The sequence below is a fragment of the Corythoichthys intestinalis genome, chromosome 9, assembly GCF_030265065.1.
Source record: "Corythoichthys intestinalis isolate RoL2023-P3 chromosome 9, ASM3026506v1, whole genome shotgun sequence".
In the NCBI taxonomy this organism is placed as follows: domain Eukaryota; kingdom Metazoa; phylum Chordata; class Actinopteri; order Syngnathiformes; family Syngnathidae; genus Corythoichthys; species Corythoichthys intestinalis.
This window is the reverse complement of record NC_080403.1, coordinates 46,979,812-46,999,251: the sequence shown is the minus strand read 5'-3', so window position 1 is coordinate 46,999,251 and position 19,440 is coordinate 46,979,812. Positions and strand designations below refer to the sequence as shown.

At 38.9% G+C, this 19,440-nt stretch overlaps 1 protein-coding gene across 7 annotated transcripts in view; it reads left to right on the top strand.

Moving 5' to 3' along the window:
• dlgap4b (discs, large (Drosophila) homolog-associated protein 4b) overlaps positions 1-19,440 on the top strand; it is a 339,971-nt gene that overhangs the window by 254,490 nt on the left and 66,041 nt on the right. For 4 of the 7 annotated variants that reach the window (XM_057845839.1, XM_057845842.1, XM_057845840.1 and 1 more), the window contains exons 5-7: positions 1,889-2,103; positions 6,932-7,033; positions 11,723-11,873. In XM_057845839.1, the coding sequence (XP_057701822.1) occupies positions 1,889-2,103; positions 6,932-7,033; positions 11,723-11,873 (468 nt within the window). The remainder of the gene's footprint in view (positions 1-1,888; positions 2,104-6,931; positions 7,034-11,722; positions 11,874-19,440) is intronic. The other 3 variants (XM_057845841.1, XM_057845844.1, XM_057845845.1) reach the window with 1 other exon arrangement.

Below are 19,440 nucleotides of genomic sequence, written 5' to 3'. Positions count from 1 at the left end.
AAAAAATCCCCAAATCTTTTTTCAAAATTTGTAATGTTGATGTCCCATTGACAACCAAACATGCTCGACCAACCGTTTTGAAGCTTGATAATATTTATTCGACTTGTTACGATAAACATTCAATAGAAAAAAATAAGATTGAAGTGTTTTATGTTTGACAATTCAACACAAACAGCAGGTATGGTCATAGGCGTGTTTGGCCTTTACACATACTATGGTCAAAACAGGTTATATACAGTACAAAATAGTCAGAAAAATATATATATATATCATCTAACACAAAAAGGGTTTGGAGGATATTTCTTTGAAATTAGGTGTTGTACCCATCACCTATCAAAAGTATATACGTACATGCAATCAAGCTTCTCGAACACACATCTACATAAAAAATGAAAAGATTATGGTGAAGAAAAAATATATATAACATTGAAAAAAAGTATTTTAAAAAATATTGACAAGTAGTTCAGTTCAATTCAAATTTTTAAGGCATGCAACCCAATAAAGTTTTTTTTTTTTTTTTTTTTTTGCGCACTCAATAAAGCTTCTTCTTGAACAGGTCACGGAGCTGCATCACACACAACGTCACACAGCCTACTCTTTCGCCGTTTGCGCGCTGCTGTCACGTCTTCTACTCGCCGAGACGCCGACTGATCCAAAGAAAACAACGACAAATACGGCTCATCTTCTTCCTTGAGTTAATGAAATAATGCATTAGCTTGCGCTAAATGTAGTTTTAGATTCATTCTGCACGTTTCAAAGTCACTCGCTCAAACCATCCGGCCGTTGCTTGCTGCGAATGCCTCCCTTTCATTAGTTGGCGCCTCGCTCGGAAATTTATTAAAAATGATCACATTCGGTTCGTCCGTCTTGACATCAGAACGGCTCTTGGGATATGTAGTCTTTTGTGCTGCTTTCGGTTTTGAAAAAGGACAAGAAATGATGGATATATGAAGATCCATACATGGTCCATGCAGCGTTTTAATGCATATTTATGAGTGCAATAAAACTATAAAACTCAAATGACATTATCTCCCGTTTTTCTTGGTCGATTGACTTCAAATAAAAACTGGTGTGGACATCAACTTCTTTCAAATGAGACCACCCAGCGGCACGTGGGTGACGTAATTACAACGTGACGAAGCTTCAAAGACGATATGCGTAAACGCGTCGCTGCCGACACGTTCGGTGTTAAAGGGGTTAATAGTTTTTTATTATTATTATATTATTATTTTTATTTTATTTACTTTTGTTCCCTGAAGAATCCAGAAAGGGTTATTTGATTGTGGCTTTCTGAAAAACAATACATTTTTAAATTTAGGCACTCCTGCAATGTCACATTTTCTGTTACAAACTGACCCCGGACCCTCATCAGAGAAGGGAAAAGTTATGTGGCCATCACAGGAAAAAGTTTGGGGACCCTTGCATTTAACACATATTGCCAAAGGCAGAACAACAACCTATATGCCAATATGACAAAATATTTTTTATTTCTATTAGAAAAAAGTTTCAGTAAAATGTTACACATTCTTGTGTATTTGCCACTTATTGCCACAGTTAACATTGAGGCTTTGGGCCTCTTTTGACCTCGTTGTGTGTTTGTAAGGTTGTGACTTCTGATTAAACAAACTCGATGCCAATCAAAATGTTTGTTCTTTTTCCCCAAATTAGAATCGATAAGAGAATCGATAAAGAATCGAATCGTTAAGCAATATCGATAATGGAATCGGAATCGTAAAAATCCTATCAATTCCCATCCCTACCAGTGGGTATGAATGGAAACCAAAATTACCTTTAAGGATGAAAGGAATTCATTGTAGTGTTACAAGAGTGCTGTGACAATCTGGTGTTTATTTTGAGACTAAATTTCGCCATTTTATGCTGCCGACAGGGGGATTGGAGCAGCTCATTAGGTCGCAGCGGGGGTGCCAATGAAATTCCATGTCGGCGGATGCGCAGTGGAAGCTACGTGAAGGCCATGGCAGACATGGAGGACAGCGAAGACTCGGAGGGGAGCCCCAAACCCTCGCCAAAGACCGCCGCTCGCCGCCAGAGCTACCTCAGGGCCACACAGCATTCTCTGAGCGACCAACTACCCCCACGCAAGTAAGGCCACCAACTGAGACAGCAAATCTTATACACTATACTCTGCAAACATGTACTGTAAATCTACACATTCTAATCAGTAGACATTAAGCTCTTTGTTTTAAAGTTAGAAGGACATTCGAGAGGAAGTGGAAACATCAGCCCATTTCATTACAATATGACAGTGAAAATAACTGTGAGTTTAAAAAAACATTTTAGAAACAAAGATCCAATGACTAACGTCTTAAGAGCACAGTGACAACAGCAACATACTCAAGGGTGTCAAGAAAAATCTCAATTTACAATTACGTAGACAGTAGTCTGATTTGTATAATTTATGAACTAAGGTACTATGGAATTGATAGGCTTGAACTCTTTACATTTCAAAGTTTCATGAACTAAGGTACAAGGGAATTGATAGGCTTGAAATCTTTACATTTAAAAGTTTCATAACTAGCTTCCATTTTCCATGATGTACATACTCACTAAACCAGTAGTGAGAAATAAAAATACAAACATACACCACCATGTTAAAGTGCTTGTGACAGCATGAAAAAAAATCTTAAATAGCATTTTTATGTGAATTAGAATCATATTTTGAGACGATTCGACGTTATACAACAATTTGGCAGAGCGCAGATGACGAGAAATCAGTCTTTTAAGCTGCCGTTTACACCCGCCTGTCATTATAGCGCTCTCACGTCCCCAGCTGGATGATGATGTCGGCAGGGTCACGATTTCATCTCATTTAGAATTTAGCCCATTGAGGGGGAAGATTCAGACCGAGGAAACTGCGGCAGAGAGCAGCAAAATGTCAGGATTGTGTCAATCTCTCTACGCCAATATTTTTACCGAATAGTCTTTTTATCTAAGTATATTTCCCGTATTGCTAAATAAATGGTATGGTCATGACAAATAACACTGTTGTGCTAAATGGAATAGGAAATATTTAAAAAATCCATTTATTCAGTACAACAGGGCAAAATTACTGCATAATGGTCAAAATTGCAAACTTCTTCCTCTTCCGAACAGTATTTTATGCCACCAGAGTTAGTCTGGCGCTTGTCATTTCCCTGCCCCAGCTTCAGAGACTGAGGAAAGAGCGTAAACAAAACAGGCGTGACAGCTAGCCAACATGCTAATCCAAACCGAGCAGCTTTTCCAAGTCTTTTTCTCGCCTTTCGAAAAAGAAAAATCACACAAAATTACCCTAACTCATGTCACACACGGCGGTGGGGTTGATGGTCTTCACCGATCAGCCAGCCCCCTGGAGCGAGCAAGTTACAGCTCGTAGTTCTGCTGCGCCTCCGACTGGCAGGGAGAGAGGGGAATGAAGGCCAAAAATAGCGCATTCTCGGTGGACAAACTGACCGATGTTCGAGCGGGGGGCTACCCGAGTCCAAGCCGAGGATAGTGTTCTATTGGCGGGGTGGACCGAGGGGGTGGAAGTGACCATGGTGTGTGACAAGCCGCCGGTCTTCGGCTGAGTGGCCTGCTCGGTGGACAAGGAGCATTGTCACCCACAAAATGCAAGCCACCTCCTTATAAAACCGTGTGCCATGATCCCAGTATTCAACATAACACAAAAAATATAGTTTAATGGTAAATGGTAAATGTATAACTCACTTCCTCGTCGGTCCAATAGTCCCACAGTTGTCGGACTTGTTTTGGCCATTCTCCGCGGTGAATGGGAGCTTTTTGAAACACAAAAAGGCTCACACGCCTCTCCCTGGTGCAGCAACAAAAGCCTGCAGCACACTGGGCTGGCATGATGCGAAACATAAACGAGATGGTGACCGGCTGACGTCAAATTCGAATTCTTGCTGAATCCAGGAAGTCACTCATTTTCATGTCGTGGAATTTAAAAAATTGAATAAATAAATAATCCAAGCGGTTCATTTCATTCAGGAGCATAAAATACCACGTCAAATATGAAATAAACATGCTTTTTGCTGTCATAGGTACTTTAAACAGCTATTTGTCTCAGCTGATCTACATAGGTGCAACATACAGGCACATAAAGGTAGCAGAATTCTAATTGTCCTAGAAATATTTTCTGCATATAACCTGCTATTTTATGTATCCCAAACTGTCAAATAAACCCTTATGTAATAGGCTTTATAACCAGACGTGATACAATAGGCGTGATGAAGGCACAGTAAGGCAATACTGCGTTAACGTCACATGAAATGTCTAAAGAGAACATGTTCTTTGTAGCAATGACAATATTGTGAAAATGGAAGCAAGACAGTGCTGTCATGTCTTTTAATGTTTGCACAGAAACTCAAACATTAGCCAGGGGGCACATACAAACCCTCTGAAGTAGAAGAGGATTTTGCCTCTGGCTACTGCTGCAGAGCTTAAATATTCTCTGTATTTTGGTCTAATAATGACTCAAACAAAATAAATGAATGCTGTGATTTAATTTTTTTAAAATTAACTTTTTTTTTACTGACAGTTATACTGATAATCCATCACCACCTCATTTGGGTCGTGACAGTCAGCTGAAGCCTGTCTGTGTTGTCTTTTGACAAAGGCGAGGTAGAGTACCTGCTAGACTGATTCAAAGCTAATCAGAGGACATGTATACTTAGAGTAATAATTATAATTTTATTCAGTACGTATTTTGCTCCATCCAAACAACCCAAAATTTCAACCCTTAATGCACTAACGCAATATATTGATCACCTAAAATAATAATAATAACAGAAGAAAATTGACACTGTCTGAGAAGTATTTAAAAAAAAAAAACCTCATGGCTAGCTTTAACTTGTTCTCCTGTCTTGGCACATTGGACAAAGCCTCATTTGCTAATATCCCCTGAGAGCAAGATGAAAAGATGTCTGCGGTAATATAGCAGCCTCTTGTAGCATAGGGACTGTGGCTAAACGTCCTTTTTAAACCTGTCTCACCGACCACGGCTAACCCTAAATCATTCTTGTAGCATATCTTCGTCAATGAAATTGCTACATGTATTTGATGAAGTCATACAAAACGCCGAGCTTGTCGTCGCTAGCAACCGAGAGCCATGTCATAGCAAACTAACTATCCCTTCTTTTAAAATATGTCTAACCACTCATGTGTAGTCTTGAACCGTTCTTTTATCGTAACATCGTCTCTTGACAGCAAGTTGCCATGTAAACTACCTCACTTACAAATGTAGCCTCAAGAATTCTAGCCTAAAAACAAAGCTAAAGGTGCATTGGACAATGTACTCAGATTGTATCTCACTGTATTATTGAATATTTACACGAAAAGATATTAACCAGTAACACTGTATTTGACAGCGGTATCATAAGACTGTCATAAGATCAAATGAACCATCATGAAGCTTTGAACCAATTGGTTGCAAAGCTTAATTGCTTCATTGAAGCTAAGAAGCTTCACTTGGCCATCACTGCTCCCTTGGGGGAGACAGTCAACCTCTGCTGCCACCTGCTGTCAACACTATTGTCATCCAACATGCCTCCTAACATGCACTGCGGCACTACAGATGTAAATAACAATCAAAATTCATATTCTGTGCTAATTATATCTTCAGTTACGGTTCCATTTGAAGAAGACTGTCATAAGACCATCAAAATTGTGACATGACACTGCCATGAGCATTAATGAATGCTTATGATAGATGTCATTTAGTGCTATCCGGCAAATTATCTCAGTTTTGAATGAGATGTAAAGATCCAATCTGGACATAAATGGAGTTAGTGACATAATTCATAATGTCATTAATGCCCATGATAGCGTCATGTCATAATTATGACGGTCCTATGGCAGTTATATATATATTGTCACTGTGATGCTACTGGCCACCAAGCACATGTCCGTAGTACCGCGTTACATTTACTCTGTTACATTTACTTGAGTAACTATTTAAGAAAAATGTAGTTTTACAAAGCCATACATTTTACTTTTACTTGAGTAGATTTGTAAAGAAGAAACGCTACTCTTACTCCGCTACTTTGGGCTACAATAGTTGTTACATTTTTACTTTTTTTTTTGCCAGATACACCAACAGTGGTTCAACCAGTTTCACCAATGAGACGTTGCAATAATAATCACATGACTCCATTATACCAATCAGAGTAGCTTGCCGTTCTATGGTCACACCGGCCTGTTCATTCACGTGGAGTCTTTAAAGTACCATAAAAAAAAATATGTATTTGACATAGAGCGTTGCTGTCAACATGACTCGAAAGCAAGGTTTGTAATCTCTATTCCAGTTCTTACACCGATTGACCATGGAAAACTGGAGATATGATCCATTTAGTTTCATAATAGGAAATATGTTTCCTCCACTAGAGGGCACTCATGCTCTTTGGACGAATAATGCTTAATTACTGTAGATTTTTGGAGATGTTTTTTTGTTGTATTTCGTTGGCTTAATGAGCTTATGCAATATGTTATAGCACTGTATAATAATAGCATTTCAAATAGATTTTTTTTTCTCAGCACAAAGTTACCAGAAATCAAACATTTTAAGCAGTTGCTCCCAATGTTACTCATTACTTGAGTATTCTTTTCACCAAATACATTTTTATTTGTACTTGAGTAAATTTTTCGATGACTACTTTTACTTTAGTAATATTATTTTGAAATAATGCTACTCTTTTTTTTGTAAAATTTTTGGCTACTCTACCAACCTCTGCCGCTAAGTAAAATAAATGAAATGGCCGCCAAATGCAACAAGGAAGCATAAGCCCCAAAATATACATAAATAAACCCTCCACACAATGATCTTCTTGCCTGTCTGAAGACAAGCTTTGGTATTTTAACACCGTATTGTGTAGAAATGTCAATGCATGAATGACTAACCAATGGCTCTCTTGTGGCCTGCTGCCACGAGCAGCAGAACTCTGGAATATTCCGTATTTCAAGGGGAGCTGGATGCCCTGTGGTCACCCTTCCACAGTGTTTCCTACCACAACCAACTGGGCAGGTCAATGAGCAGGTCAGTGATAGGCACAAATAAGGCTCATGTCACAGGGGTGCACAGTTGCAGACAAACGAGGAGTGACTTCCTTTAGGTGGTAAAACCATGCAATGCTGCCCGTCATAGCTGTCCACCGCGAAGCTTGGAAATACCATCTGCCCAACACTTTTAGGAGAAAACTACCATGGTGTGGTTTAACTTTGGCATTACTGTAACAGTATCATGACATGGCATCTTTCAATCATGCTGTGGCCACTGTCGATGCAGTAATATTGACAAGGTTGTCTCGGTGTTGAGCATAAACATCTTCTTTTGCTTTTTTGACACATGATTACTCATTGAGTAGATTGTGTTACCTGACTTCACCAGCTTTGCATGTTCTGTAGCTGCTCAGATGGAATATGGGAGTGAGATGAAATTCCTTATAGTAAATAAAAGTTAAAGTGTCCGGAATGAATTTTTAGTGCATACAACAACCTACATATACTTTTACATATATATATATATATACAGTGCTGCTCAAAAGTTTGTGAACCCCCTCAACATTTTGGAATTTTCTATTATTTCAACCTGATTTCCTAATCAATCAATTCAGTAGTTTTTTTTTTGTTTTTTTAACAGTTGTGTTGTCGAGACTAAATTAAAAAGAGTTTTCATCAACTGATGTAGGTGCAAAATTGAACTGTTTGGTCACAACCAAAACCGCCATGTCTGGCGAAAAGTCAACACTGCATACCACCAAAAGAACCTTCTCCCAACAGTGAAGGATGGAGGTGGGAATGTCAAGATCTGGGCTTGCTTTTCATCCTCAGGACCTGGACAACTCCACATAGTCCAGGGAATCATGAATTCTGAGGAATATTGTCAAATCCTAGAACATAACCTGACGCCATCTGTTTTGAAGTTAAAGCTTGGCAGAAGGTGGATCATGCAACATGATAATGATACAAAGCATTCCAGCAATACAACCAAGGAATGGCTGAAAAAGAAGAAGATTCGTGTTCTGGACTGGCCCAGTCAAAGTCCTGACCTAAATCCCATTGAAATGCTGTGGCGGGACCTGAAGCGAGCAGTTCATGCCAGACGCCCATCAAACCTCTCTCAACTGACTGCGTTCTGCAAGGAAGAATGGGCAAAAATCCCCCAAAGTAGATGTGAGAGGCTGATTAGTCACTACAGAAACCGTTTGGTTGAGGTAATCTCTGCAAAAGGAGGCGCAATATCCTATTAACTGAAGGGGTTCACATACTTTTGCACACATGATATCTGAGTTTTTCTTAAATCAACCACTTTTGTTAAATAAAGAATGACAATATAACTATTTCTTTTGTTTCAGTCCATTATTTGGAATGTCAGTATTGTGGATTTGGGTATAACTTAACATTTAATAAGGTTATTTTAGTTTTTTTTTACAAAAAATCTGACCATCGCTGTGGGGTTCACAAACTTTCGAGCAGCACTGTATATATATATATATATATATATATATAATATATATTGTACATATTACATGATACAAATTTGAAACTGCACTTAAAGTCCATATAACCTTGCGAAATACATTTTTGTGAGACTTTCAAAAGGCAAGGAAATAAAAACAATGCCCTAAAGGGAACCTCGGACTTAAAGACTTGTAGGCTCTTATCAGCCACAATTGTTTTCTTTGACTAAAATATGTTATTACAAACATATTTTGCCAATGATTTAAAAATCTATAATATTTAGCACATGTTTTGACCTACAGAGGGCGCCACGTTTTACCCACGCAAAGCACACTGGGGGTGTTGAGTTGACGCGGTTGGGCTGGACTGGGTGAATGTATGTGCTAGCTAGCAAGTAAAGCTAATATGACGACTGGCATGATTTTGCCACATTCTGCTGCTGGTCAGATGGTTTTGTTGCAGAGCTGGGGAATGAGTTCCCAATGTCGTACCTGCATCCAATTCCAGCTCATCAGCAGTGTCTTTTAACCCATCCTAGGCGGCTTGCCGAGATATTGACTTGCTGCAATTTGGCAGTTTGTATATCCCTTCGTTGCTAGTTGCATCATTGCCTTGGTTTTTTTTTTTCGTTTGACTGCCTATCACTGCGGTTTTCCCTCGTTTTTTTTTTTTTTTTTTTTTTTTTTTTTTTTTTTTTTTTAAGGATCCCGACCTACTGTCACCTACTAACCCTAACCCTTTTTGTGTCTCCCTTTTCGCGATCGCGTGTTTTTTGTATGTTCAATAAACCTGTAATACAATAATTACGTTATTGATATCTGCTTGCTGTCTGAAGTGAGCAGCGTTTTCTAATTCCGTGGTCAAGCCAGCCACTTTTTTTTTTTTTTTAATTGCGATTCCCTTTTAGGATTTACCGTACACGGACAACGCATGTGGGTTGCGATTGCTTTATAGTAGACTTGAATGATATTGGAAAAAACTATCATTGCGATTTTTGGGGGGTTTGCAATATATTGCGATATTATATTGCAATACTAAAACTAGAAGAATTTTCACCAGATAACTTGAATAGGTCTGCTTGGGATAGGCCTGAACGATATTAGAAAAAAATTAACATTGAGATACAGTGGGGCAAATAAGTATTTAGTCAGCCATTAATTGGGCAAGTTCTCCTACTTGAAAATATTAGAGAGGCCTGTAATGGTCAATATGGGTAAACCTCAACCATGAGAGACAGAATGTGAAAAAAAAAAAAAAAACAGAAAATCACATTGTTTGATTTCTAAAGAATTTATTTGAAAATTAGAGTGGAAAATAAGTATTTGGTCACCTACAAACAAGCAAGATTTTTGGCTGTCAAAGAGGTCTAACTTCTTCTAACGAGGCTCCACTTGTTACCTGTATTAATGGCACCTGTTTTAACTCATTATCGGTATAAAAGACACCTGTCAACAAGCTCAGTCAGTCACACTCCAAACTCCACCATGGCCAAGACCAAAGAGCTGTCGAAGGACACCAGAGACAAAATTGTAGACCTGCACCAGGCTGGGAAGACTAAATCTGCAATAGGTAAAACGCTTGGTGTAAAGAAATCAACTGTGGGAGCAATTATTAGAAAATGGAAGACATACAAGACCACTGATAATCTCCCTCGATATGGGGCTCCATGCAAGATCTCACCCCGTGGCGTCAAAATGATAACAAGAAAGGTGAGCAAAAATCCCAGAACCACACGGCGGGACCTAGTGAATGACCTACAGAGAGGTGGGACCACAGTAACAAAGGCTACTATCAGTAACACAATGCGCTGCCAGGGACTCAAATCTTGCACTGCCAGACGTGTCCCCCTGCTCAAGCCAGTACACGTCCGGACCCGTCTGCGGTTCGCTAGAGAGCATTTTGATGATCCAGAAGAGGACTGCGAGTATGTGTTATGGTCAGATGAAACCAAAATAGAACTTTTTTGTAGAAACACAGGTTCTCGTGTTTGGAGGAGAAAGAATACTGAATTGCATCCGAAGAACACCATACCCACTGTGAAGCATGGGGGTGGAAACATAATGCTTTGGGGCTGTTTTTCTGCAAAGGGACCAGGACGACTGATCTGTGTAAAGGAAAGAATGAATGGGGCCATGTATCGAGAGATTTCGAGGGAAAATGTCCTTCCATCAGCAAGGGCATTGAAGATGAGACATGGCTGGGTCTTTCAGCATGACAATGATCCCAAACACAGAGCCAGGGCAACAAAGGAGTGGCTTTGTAAGAAGCATTTCAAGGTCCTGGAGTGGCCTAGCCAGTCTCCAGATCTCAACCCCATAGAAAATCTATGGAGGGAGTTGAAAGTCCGTGTTGCCCAAAGACAGCCCCAAAACATCACTGCTCTAGAGGAGATCTGCATGGAGAAATGGGCCAAAATACCAGCAACAGTGTGTGAAAAGCTTGTGAAGTTACAGAAAATGTTTGGCCTCCGTTATTGCCAACAAAGGGTACATAACAAAGTATTGAGATGAACTTTTGGTACTGACCAAATACTTATTTTCCACCATGATTTACAAATAAATTATTTAAAAATCAAACAATGTGATCTTTTTTGGGGGGGGTTCCACATTCTGTCTCTCATGGTTGAGGTTTACCCATGTTGACAATTACAGGCCTCTTTAATATTTTCAAGTGGGAGAACTTGCACAATTAGTGGTTGACTAAATACTTATTTGCCTCACTGTAATAGTGTTTAATCCAGACTTGCTGCAAATAAAAGGGATCCTGGATTTTCTGCTCGTTTTTCGACATTGTTGTCCTGGTCATCACTTTTCCACTCAGGTTCAAATTGGAAGGGCAGAAACGACGACATGTTTATGTAGCTAACGAGTGACACTGTGGTAGCCTGGCAGCACCGCCCAGTGACTTCACCGCCCAGAGTGCGCCCTGCGTTGTCAACGACAATGGCGACCTACTAGTTGAACTAATTTTACAAAATTTACTAAAACAAAACCATTAAGAGGGGTTTTAACATCAAATTATTATTACTTATACTAACATTTATCTTTTAAGAATTACATGTCTTTCTATCAGTGGTACCCTTTAATAATGCAAGCGTGGCTTCTTTTCATTTCTCTTCCAGTTTCCACATTGCTAATTTTGGCTCTCCTCTCCTTCTGCTTTCCCATCATCACATGTCAACATCAACCGCTTTCCCTTCGAAATATGATATCCTGATATTGCTCGGTCTTCCTATTTAATGAAAACTCTTTGTTTTGTTCTGCAGCTGTCTTCCATCGCTCAGAGAGCTCGCCAATAACCGCAGCCTGGACAACCTTGACTGCATCGGGGGTACAGGCTCACCTGTGCCACATTGGGATGATGATGACTTCAGACACGCCTGCAGCACTTTGGGAAGACGTAGCTGCATGGGACAGGTCAGTGTTTCAAAATGATCGTTGGCTGTTGCATTTAATGTGCTGTTAGTAATCCAAGTGAGTCCCAAAATAGCATTCCTGGGGCAATTTAGATTTCACTGCTTTGCGTCCAAGACATTTTTTTTCCTCACTTAATAAAAAGTACCAGATGAATATTTCATGAGGTTATCTCCAAGCAGACTTTCCCACTCTAAACCAAGTAATCTGTAAAGATGCCCTAAGCTAGTAACCTTCTCCAGTCTCAATATATGCATAAATGACAATCTCAACTGCGACAAAACAATAACACAATTTGGACATTATTTCTGAAATTTCTTCCTAAGATGGTACAATTTGGAACATTGTTGTTTTGGAAATCAATAATTCCTCAATTTTCTTTCATTTTGAGCCTAACATATAGTACATTTTCAGAATGTGTGAAGAAGGGACGTGTAGAGACCTATGGAGGGGCAGGTGCTCATTAGGGTTGTTCCAATCATGTTTTTTTGCTCCCGATCCGATCCCGATCGTTTTAGTTTGAGTATCTGCCGATCCCGATATTTCCCGATCCGATTGCTTTTTTTTTGCTCCCAATTCAATTCCAATCATTCCCGATCATATACATTTTGGCAATGCATTAAGAAAAAAATGAATAAAACTCGGACGAATATATACATTCAACGTACAGTACATAAGTACTGTATTTGTTTATTATGACAATAAATCCTCAAGATGGCATTTACATTATTAACATTCTTTCTGTGAGAGGGATCCACGGATAGAAAGACTTGTGACTTTGAATATTGTGACTAAATATTGCCATCTAGTGTATTTGTTGAGCTTTCAGTAAATGATACTGTAGCCATGCCCAAATGCATGATGGGAAGTGGTGCGTAGTGCTACCAATTGATATATCTTCTCTGCGTTGGGAAATAATATAAGGTGTTAAGAAAAAGATCAATTGATACCTTGCTTCCCCACATTGCTTCCCATGATATTTCTAATCGTAGGGAGAGGGATTGTAAGGCTCTAGCCAATTATAAAAAGGCTCCAAAGGCTGCCAAAATTCACTCTACTCATTTTTTGCTGCCTTTTATCTCTCTATATAGGTAAAACGGCGCCATTACAGATTCAGCGCGACAATGCATGGGTGGGTCTTGCAGCGCATGCATTAATTGCGTTAGATATTTTAACGTGATACTTTTTTTTTTAATTAATTACCGCCGTTATCGGGATAAATTTGATAACCCTACCTTAAGCCTAAACTAAAGACTCTGGATGAGTGTAACATATTATGTTTGTAACGTTAAATACAATTAGAAAACGATTTAATTAAAAAATATAAAGTATATATATTTTAAAAAGGCATGGCCGATATTTTTTTGCCGATTCCGTTACGATCGATCGGGACATCTGTAGTGCTCATACATCAAAAAGAGCACATGAATAAGAACTTATTACACCTTATAACAACATCTAGTTTAACCAGCTTTACAGTAAAATAGGCTGTGACTGTGACACACTTTAATTAGGAGGGGGGAATAGTGAATAGAAATCAACACTGTCATCAACACTTTCTGGCTGTGATTCAGTCAGTCTTTGCCTCTTTTCTTCCTTCAACCTCTAGATCAAAACTTCCTTCCTCAACTTGTTGCTCATCTGAGAAAAAAACACATCAGATGTTCACTGAGCCAGCATCAGCAGTTTTTTTCAAAAAGTTATTTCATTACTTAAAGATGTGTACCTTCAAGATAACGTTGTGAAGAGAACGGACAAATACAAACAAACTTATGCCTATAGAGAGTAGAACCACACAGATTGAAATAGCCATTGGGCGGGGGTGAGTAATTTATTATTAAAGTAGAAAATTATATGAGAGAAAATTACCTAAATAAACCTGGTGTAAGAATTTTCACTATTTGCTCGAACACAGTTTATAAGGGTAACACTGTTTGTTTCCAACCACCAGATGTCCGCGGACTCCTCACCACACACCTAGGTCAAAGAACAGCATTGAGGGGGGCTGGGGTTATGCGGCTGCATAGCGACACACAAAAGGCTTTTAAAAAAAAAAAAAAAAAAAAAAGCCCAGTCAAATGGGGCACTTTGGGCATGTAGGGGAAAAGGGGTAGGTGCTCAAGCACCCTCTCCTTTTGCACGTGCCACGTGAAGAAGCCTGACCTGAGAAAAGTCACATGCATTTGAAGTCCCATGACACTATAAGTCAGGGGTCCCCAAACTTTTTCCTGTGAGGGCCACATAACCCTTCTCTTCTCTGATGAGGGGCCGGGGTCAGTTTGTAACAGAAAAAGTGTGACGATTGCAGGAGTGCCTAAATGTAAAAATGTATTGTTTTTCAGAAAGCCATAATCAAATAACCCTTTCTGGATTCTTCACGGAACCAAAGTAAATAAAATAAAAATGATATAATATAATATAGTATAATATAATATAATATAATTAGGGCTGTCAAACGATTAAAATTTTTAAGCGAGTTAATCACAGCTTAAAAATTAATCGTAATTAATCGCAATTCAAACATCTCTAAAATATGCCTTATTTTTCTGTAAATTATTGTTGGAATGGAAAGATAAGACACAAGACGGATATATTCATTCAACATACTGTACATAAGTACTGTATTTGTTTATTATAACAATAAATCAACAAGATGGCATTAACATTAATATTCTGTCAAAGCAATCCCTGGATAGAAAGACTTGTAGTTCTTAAAAGATAGATTTTAGTACAAATTATAGAAATTTTATGTTAAAACCCCTCTTAATGTTTTCGTTTTAATAAAATTGGTAAAATTTTCAATCAAAAAAATTAACTAGTAGCTCACCATTGTTGATGTCAAGAATTACACAATGCTCATGGTGCATAAAATCAGTCGCACCCAAGCGCCAGCAGAGGGAGACAAAAAACACAAGTAACAAGTGGACATGACACTGCTGTCATTTTAATCTGTTTGAGCGGGGCATATGCGTTAATTGCGTCAAATATTTTAACGTGATTAATGAAAAAAATTAATTACCGCCCGTTAACGCGATAACTTTGACAGCCCTTAATATAATATAATGTAATATAATATCATATAATATCATATAATATAATATAATATAATATAATATAATATAATATAATATAATATAATATAATATAATATAATATAATATAATATAATCAGGGGTGCACATAATTTTTTTGCCCAGGTTCTCAGAGGAGGACCTGGAGATGTGACTTGGTCCTCATTGAGCTTGAGAGCCGACCCACCTGATGCGATAAATTTATGACAAGCTTTACTTAGAGCCAATTAACTTTGATTAATTATATTAACAGTTAATGCTTGATTAACATCAACTGGCACAACAAAATTGCCATTACTTTGAAGTGAAATGTAAAGAAATAAACATAAAAGCACCGATTCAAAATAAAGGGCATTATGCGGCTCCCACATTAACTCCAAGCCTTTTTAAAAGTGGGATGTCCTCCTCATAAGACCTCATTGAACGTGCATGTTTAGCTTTGTAAAATGCGAGCAAAAACACGTTTGTCAGTGCATGTCGCTATTCATTACCTTTATTCCGCCCTATTCCGCCACATGTCCATAGGGCGAGTGGGGTCCTGTTTGACATCGATAGTTTGCTTAATTGCCACATGCTCTCTCTTTTTTTCGTGCTTTTCAAAGTTTGGATGGCTGAAATTCTTTGACCCTACATAAAATGCGTTGCTCTAATCGGCGACATTGGGATTCTCACGGCACATTTTGTACCGCATTTCCGTGCGATCATCATTCGCTTCTAGCCATGGTACCTCCTGTAGCCACTTTTCAGCAAAAGTCCTTATTTTCGGTAGCTCCGGTGACGTCTCTGTCGTCTGTCTGTCTTTTGACGGGGGTGGGGGAACACGGAAGTAATTACTCAGTGTGGCCTGCCTCATCGACATTTTGAGAAGTTATTTTCTCGTGTCCGCCGCAAATAGAGTGGTCAGCCATCGGTACGCAAAAGCGTATGGAAGCCGTTGAGGGTCAGCGCGTTTGTCTACGTCCAGTACGCATGTGCGGACCACTTATGTGCACCCCTGAATATAATATAATATAATATAATATCATGTAATATAATATAATATAATAATACTGTATTAATTAAATAGATAATAACCAAATAACCATTGCTCAGTTCTTCACAGAAAAAAGCCAGGACATAAATAACTCTATTGAAAAAAAAAAAAAAAAAAATTTTTTTTTTTTTTTTTTTTTTTTTTTTTTTACAATTTTTTTTTTGTTTTGTTCAGGGGGCCGGACCAAATGTGGCTGCGGGCCGTATCCGGCCCGCGGGCCGTAGTTTGGGGACCCCTGCTATAAGTGGTTGTATTCTTTCCTCATTGTTCTGTAACTGTACTTGCAGTATAAAATGAGACTGTTAACATGTTACTTAAAACAGGTGTGTCAAACATATGGCACTGTTGCTCTGCCTAGCAGGCATGTAATAGCTTATTAGCATGGCACGGCGTTGCCGGGCATGCTACTTGTGCTTGGTTGTTAGGGCCAAAGTTTGTTAAATCGACACATAAGAAACCTTTAGATGTAGGCGTCCCCATAATTTTTTATGTATGCTGGATGGATGTATCGAGCAGTATGGCCCAGTGACAATCAGAAAACTCGTGTTTCATTCAACCAACAAGTAACATGCTTCTGCTTTGCAGTGACGGTGTAGCGACGATGTAGACCGTACAGCGTCATTCGATAGTTCTGCGGCAAGGGAATGTGTTGCCTTGTGTGAATCTGTGTGAACTCTTGTCGACTTCTAGTTTTCTTCCGGTTACGCAACAATGCCAACGGAGATGGAACGCTTGAATATGGATCTTCAACTCATCAACATTGAATAATGTTGTTGAGCCTACAAATGTTGAGGTGCAGGCAACGCAGAAGACGGTTGTGGAGGAGGTCTGTCTGACTGTTGATACCGCACAGAGACTGGCAGTTTACGAATTCTAGCATCGGGTGGAAGCCAGCAATCTGTGTTGTACAGTGTTTTGTCCATAAGCGGATTTTAAGGGAGGGGCAGCCCCCCCCGGTGGCCAAAAAGTGTCATTGCATCAAATTGACTATCCTATATATATATAATTTATAAAGCAATAAAACTGCAACAAAAATGAATTAAATGAACAAAAAAATATATTTTCATAACGGGTGAAAATTATTTTTTCAAACAGAACATGTGACTAGCACCAATAAGGTCATTTGCTTTGCAGTGTTTGAAAATGGCGGTGATTTAGCGCTGAACCGGAAACAACTGTCTGAGCGGACCAAACACGGTCCATTTGCGTCACGTCACCACACATTGACGTGACACCCAGTCAGGAATCTGTGGAGGTGCACGACAGGCTACGGCGGGGGTCGTAAATTGGGTCTGCCTTGACGGAGTAAGTCTGCCGCAGAAGCATAACTCGGCCCTAACAGTAACGGCAAAGATGGAGAAAGTAATTAAATAGATTCCTTACTACTGAAAAAAAAAAATAATGCCATTATTAACTCATTCACTCCAGGCCTTTTTCACCGGAGCAAGGCCCTTCACTCCCGGCCCTTCGCTCCTGGACTGATTTTGCAAGGCCCACGGAAAATTCTGTTCTATTGCTCTAAAAACATGGAACCCGCCAAAAGAAAGATTAGACACTCGTCTTTCAGCAGAAAAAAAAGTTAGTTCATATCTTTTTTAGGGCTGTCAAAATTATCGCGTTAACGGGCGGTAATTAATTTTTTAAAAATAATCACGTTGAAATATTTGACGCATTTGACGCGCATGGCCCCCTCAAACAGATTAAAATGACAGCACAGTGTAATGTCCACTTGTTACTTGTGTTTTTTGGTGTTTTGTCGCCCTCTGCTGGCGCTTGGGTGCGACTGATTTTATGGGTTTCAGCACCATGAGCATCGTGTAATTATTGACATCAACAATGGCGAGCTACTAGTTTATTTTTTGATTGAAAATGTTACTAATTTTATTAACATTAAGAGAGGTTTTAATACAGAATTTCTATAACTTGGACTAACATTTATCTTTTAAGAACTACAAGTCTTTCTATCCATGGATCGCTTTAACAGAATATTAATAATGTTAATGCCATCTTGTTGATTTATTGTTATAATAAACAAATACAGTACTAATGTACCGTATGTTGAATGTAAATATCCGCTTGTGTCTTATCTTTCCATTCCAACAATAATTTACAGAAAAATATGGCATATTTTATAGATGGTTTGAATTGCGATAAATTATGATTAATTAATTTTTAAGATGTAATTAACTCAATTAAAAATTTTAATCGTTTGACAGCCCTAATCTTTTTCCACTCTTTAGAAATCAGCATTAGAAAATAGCTTAGTTTGAGCAATTTTCCAATTTCTGATGAAAAAACGGAGAAATTGAGCTTTTTGTGAAAGCATACATTTCAAACATAACTTTGACTTAAACACAGCTATTTTTTGTTTTAGTTACATCCCAAACATCTGAATAATGTTTTCTTTTTACAAAATAAGATAAACAACAAGACAAATAGAGCTTTTGATTTTAAAGTAACAATTTATTTACACATAACTAACTGAAAGATGACGCTGTTCTGGCCACGACAGCAGGTTAAACTTTTCCCTCATCTCCATTCGTCTCGTAAAGATGATTTTTTTTTTTCAGTCTCTGCGGGCTCTGCTCGCAAGCAGCACGGACTCAAACGCATGGTCCGCTGCACTAGTGGTCGCGGTCGTTCTGCTCGGTCATCCAGCGCCTGGCATCCCGGGCGTCCTCTAGGTTGCTCTCCATTCAGTCGTCTTCCGCCGGCGGATGGCCGTGCTGCTTGGCCTTTCGTTGCTGTTGAATCGGGTTGCTGGTCTTACTAAATGCGCTACTGCCCTCCAGTGGCCCGTTTTATTGCTTTTAAATGGATTTTCAGCTTTGTGCTTTGGAGCTAAATTAAATCACGACCCAGAGATGTCTTTTAAGAAAAAAAAAAAAAAAAAACGTAAAAGACGTATGAATACGTCTTTGGACACTGAAACAATTAAGAATAGAACATATTCAAACGTTATTGGGAGCAAATGAGTTAACAACACTTTCATGCCTTGAGTTGTGTTAGGTTTGTGCCCTAGTGGGTCTTGTCATGTGATTATCCATTGATTTCACCTGTTGTGGCCTGCTCTTTCTGTCTTGACCTATCCGCTGCCTCTTGTATCAACCACCTGTGTCTCATTGTCTCTTTACCCCATGTCTGTTTTTAAGTTCCTCAAGTGCTGTCTGTTTGTGTTCGGTCATTGTCCTATCTCATGTCTGTGTCCATGCTCCCATTGTGCCTGTATCCCATAGTAAGTTTCATACCAAGTCTTTTGTTTGAATTTGGTTTGTACTTTGCTTTTTTGGACTTCTGTTTGTACTTTTGAGTTTTGTCACCGAGAGAACTTTTTGAGTTGATCACCACCCTGCCTTGCCGCCTTTTGTTTTCCCTGCATTTGGGTCCACCTTGCCCTCACGTCGTGACAAACTCTGTTTATAATATTGTAGAGCTGAAACGAATACTCGAGTAACTCGAGTTTAAA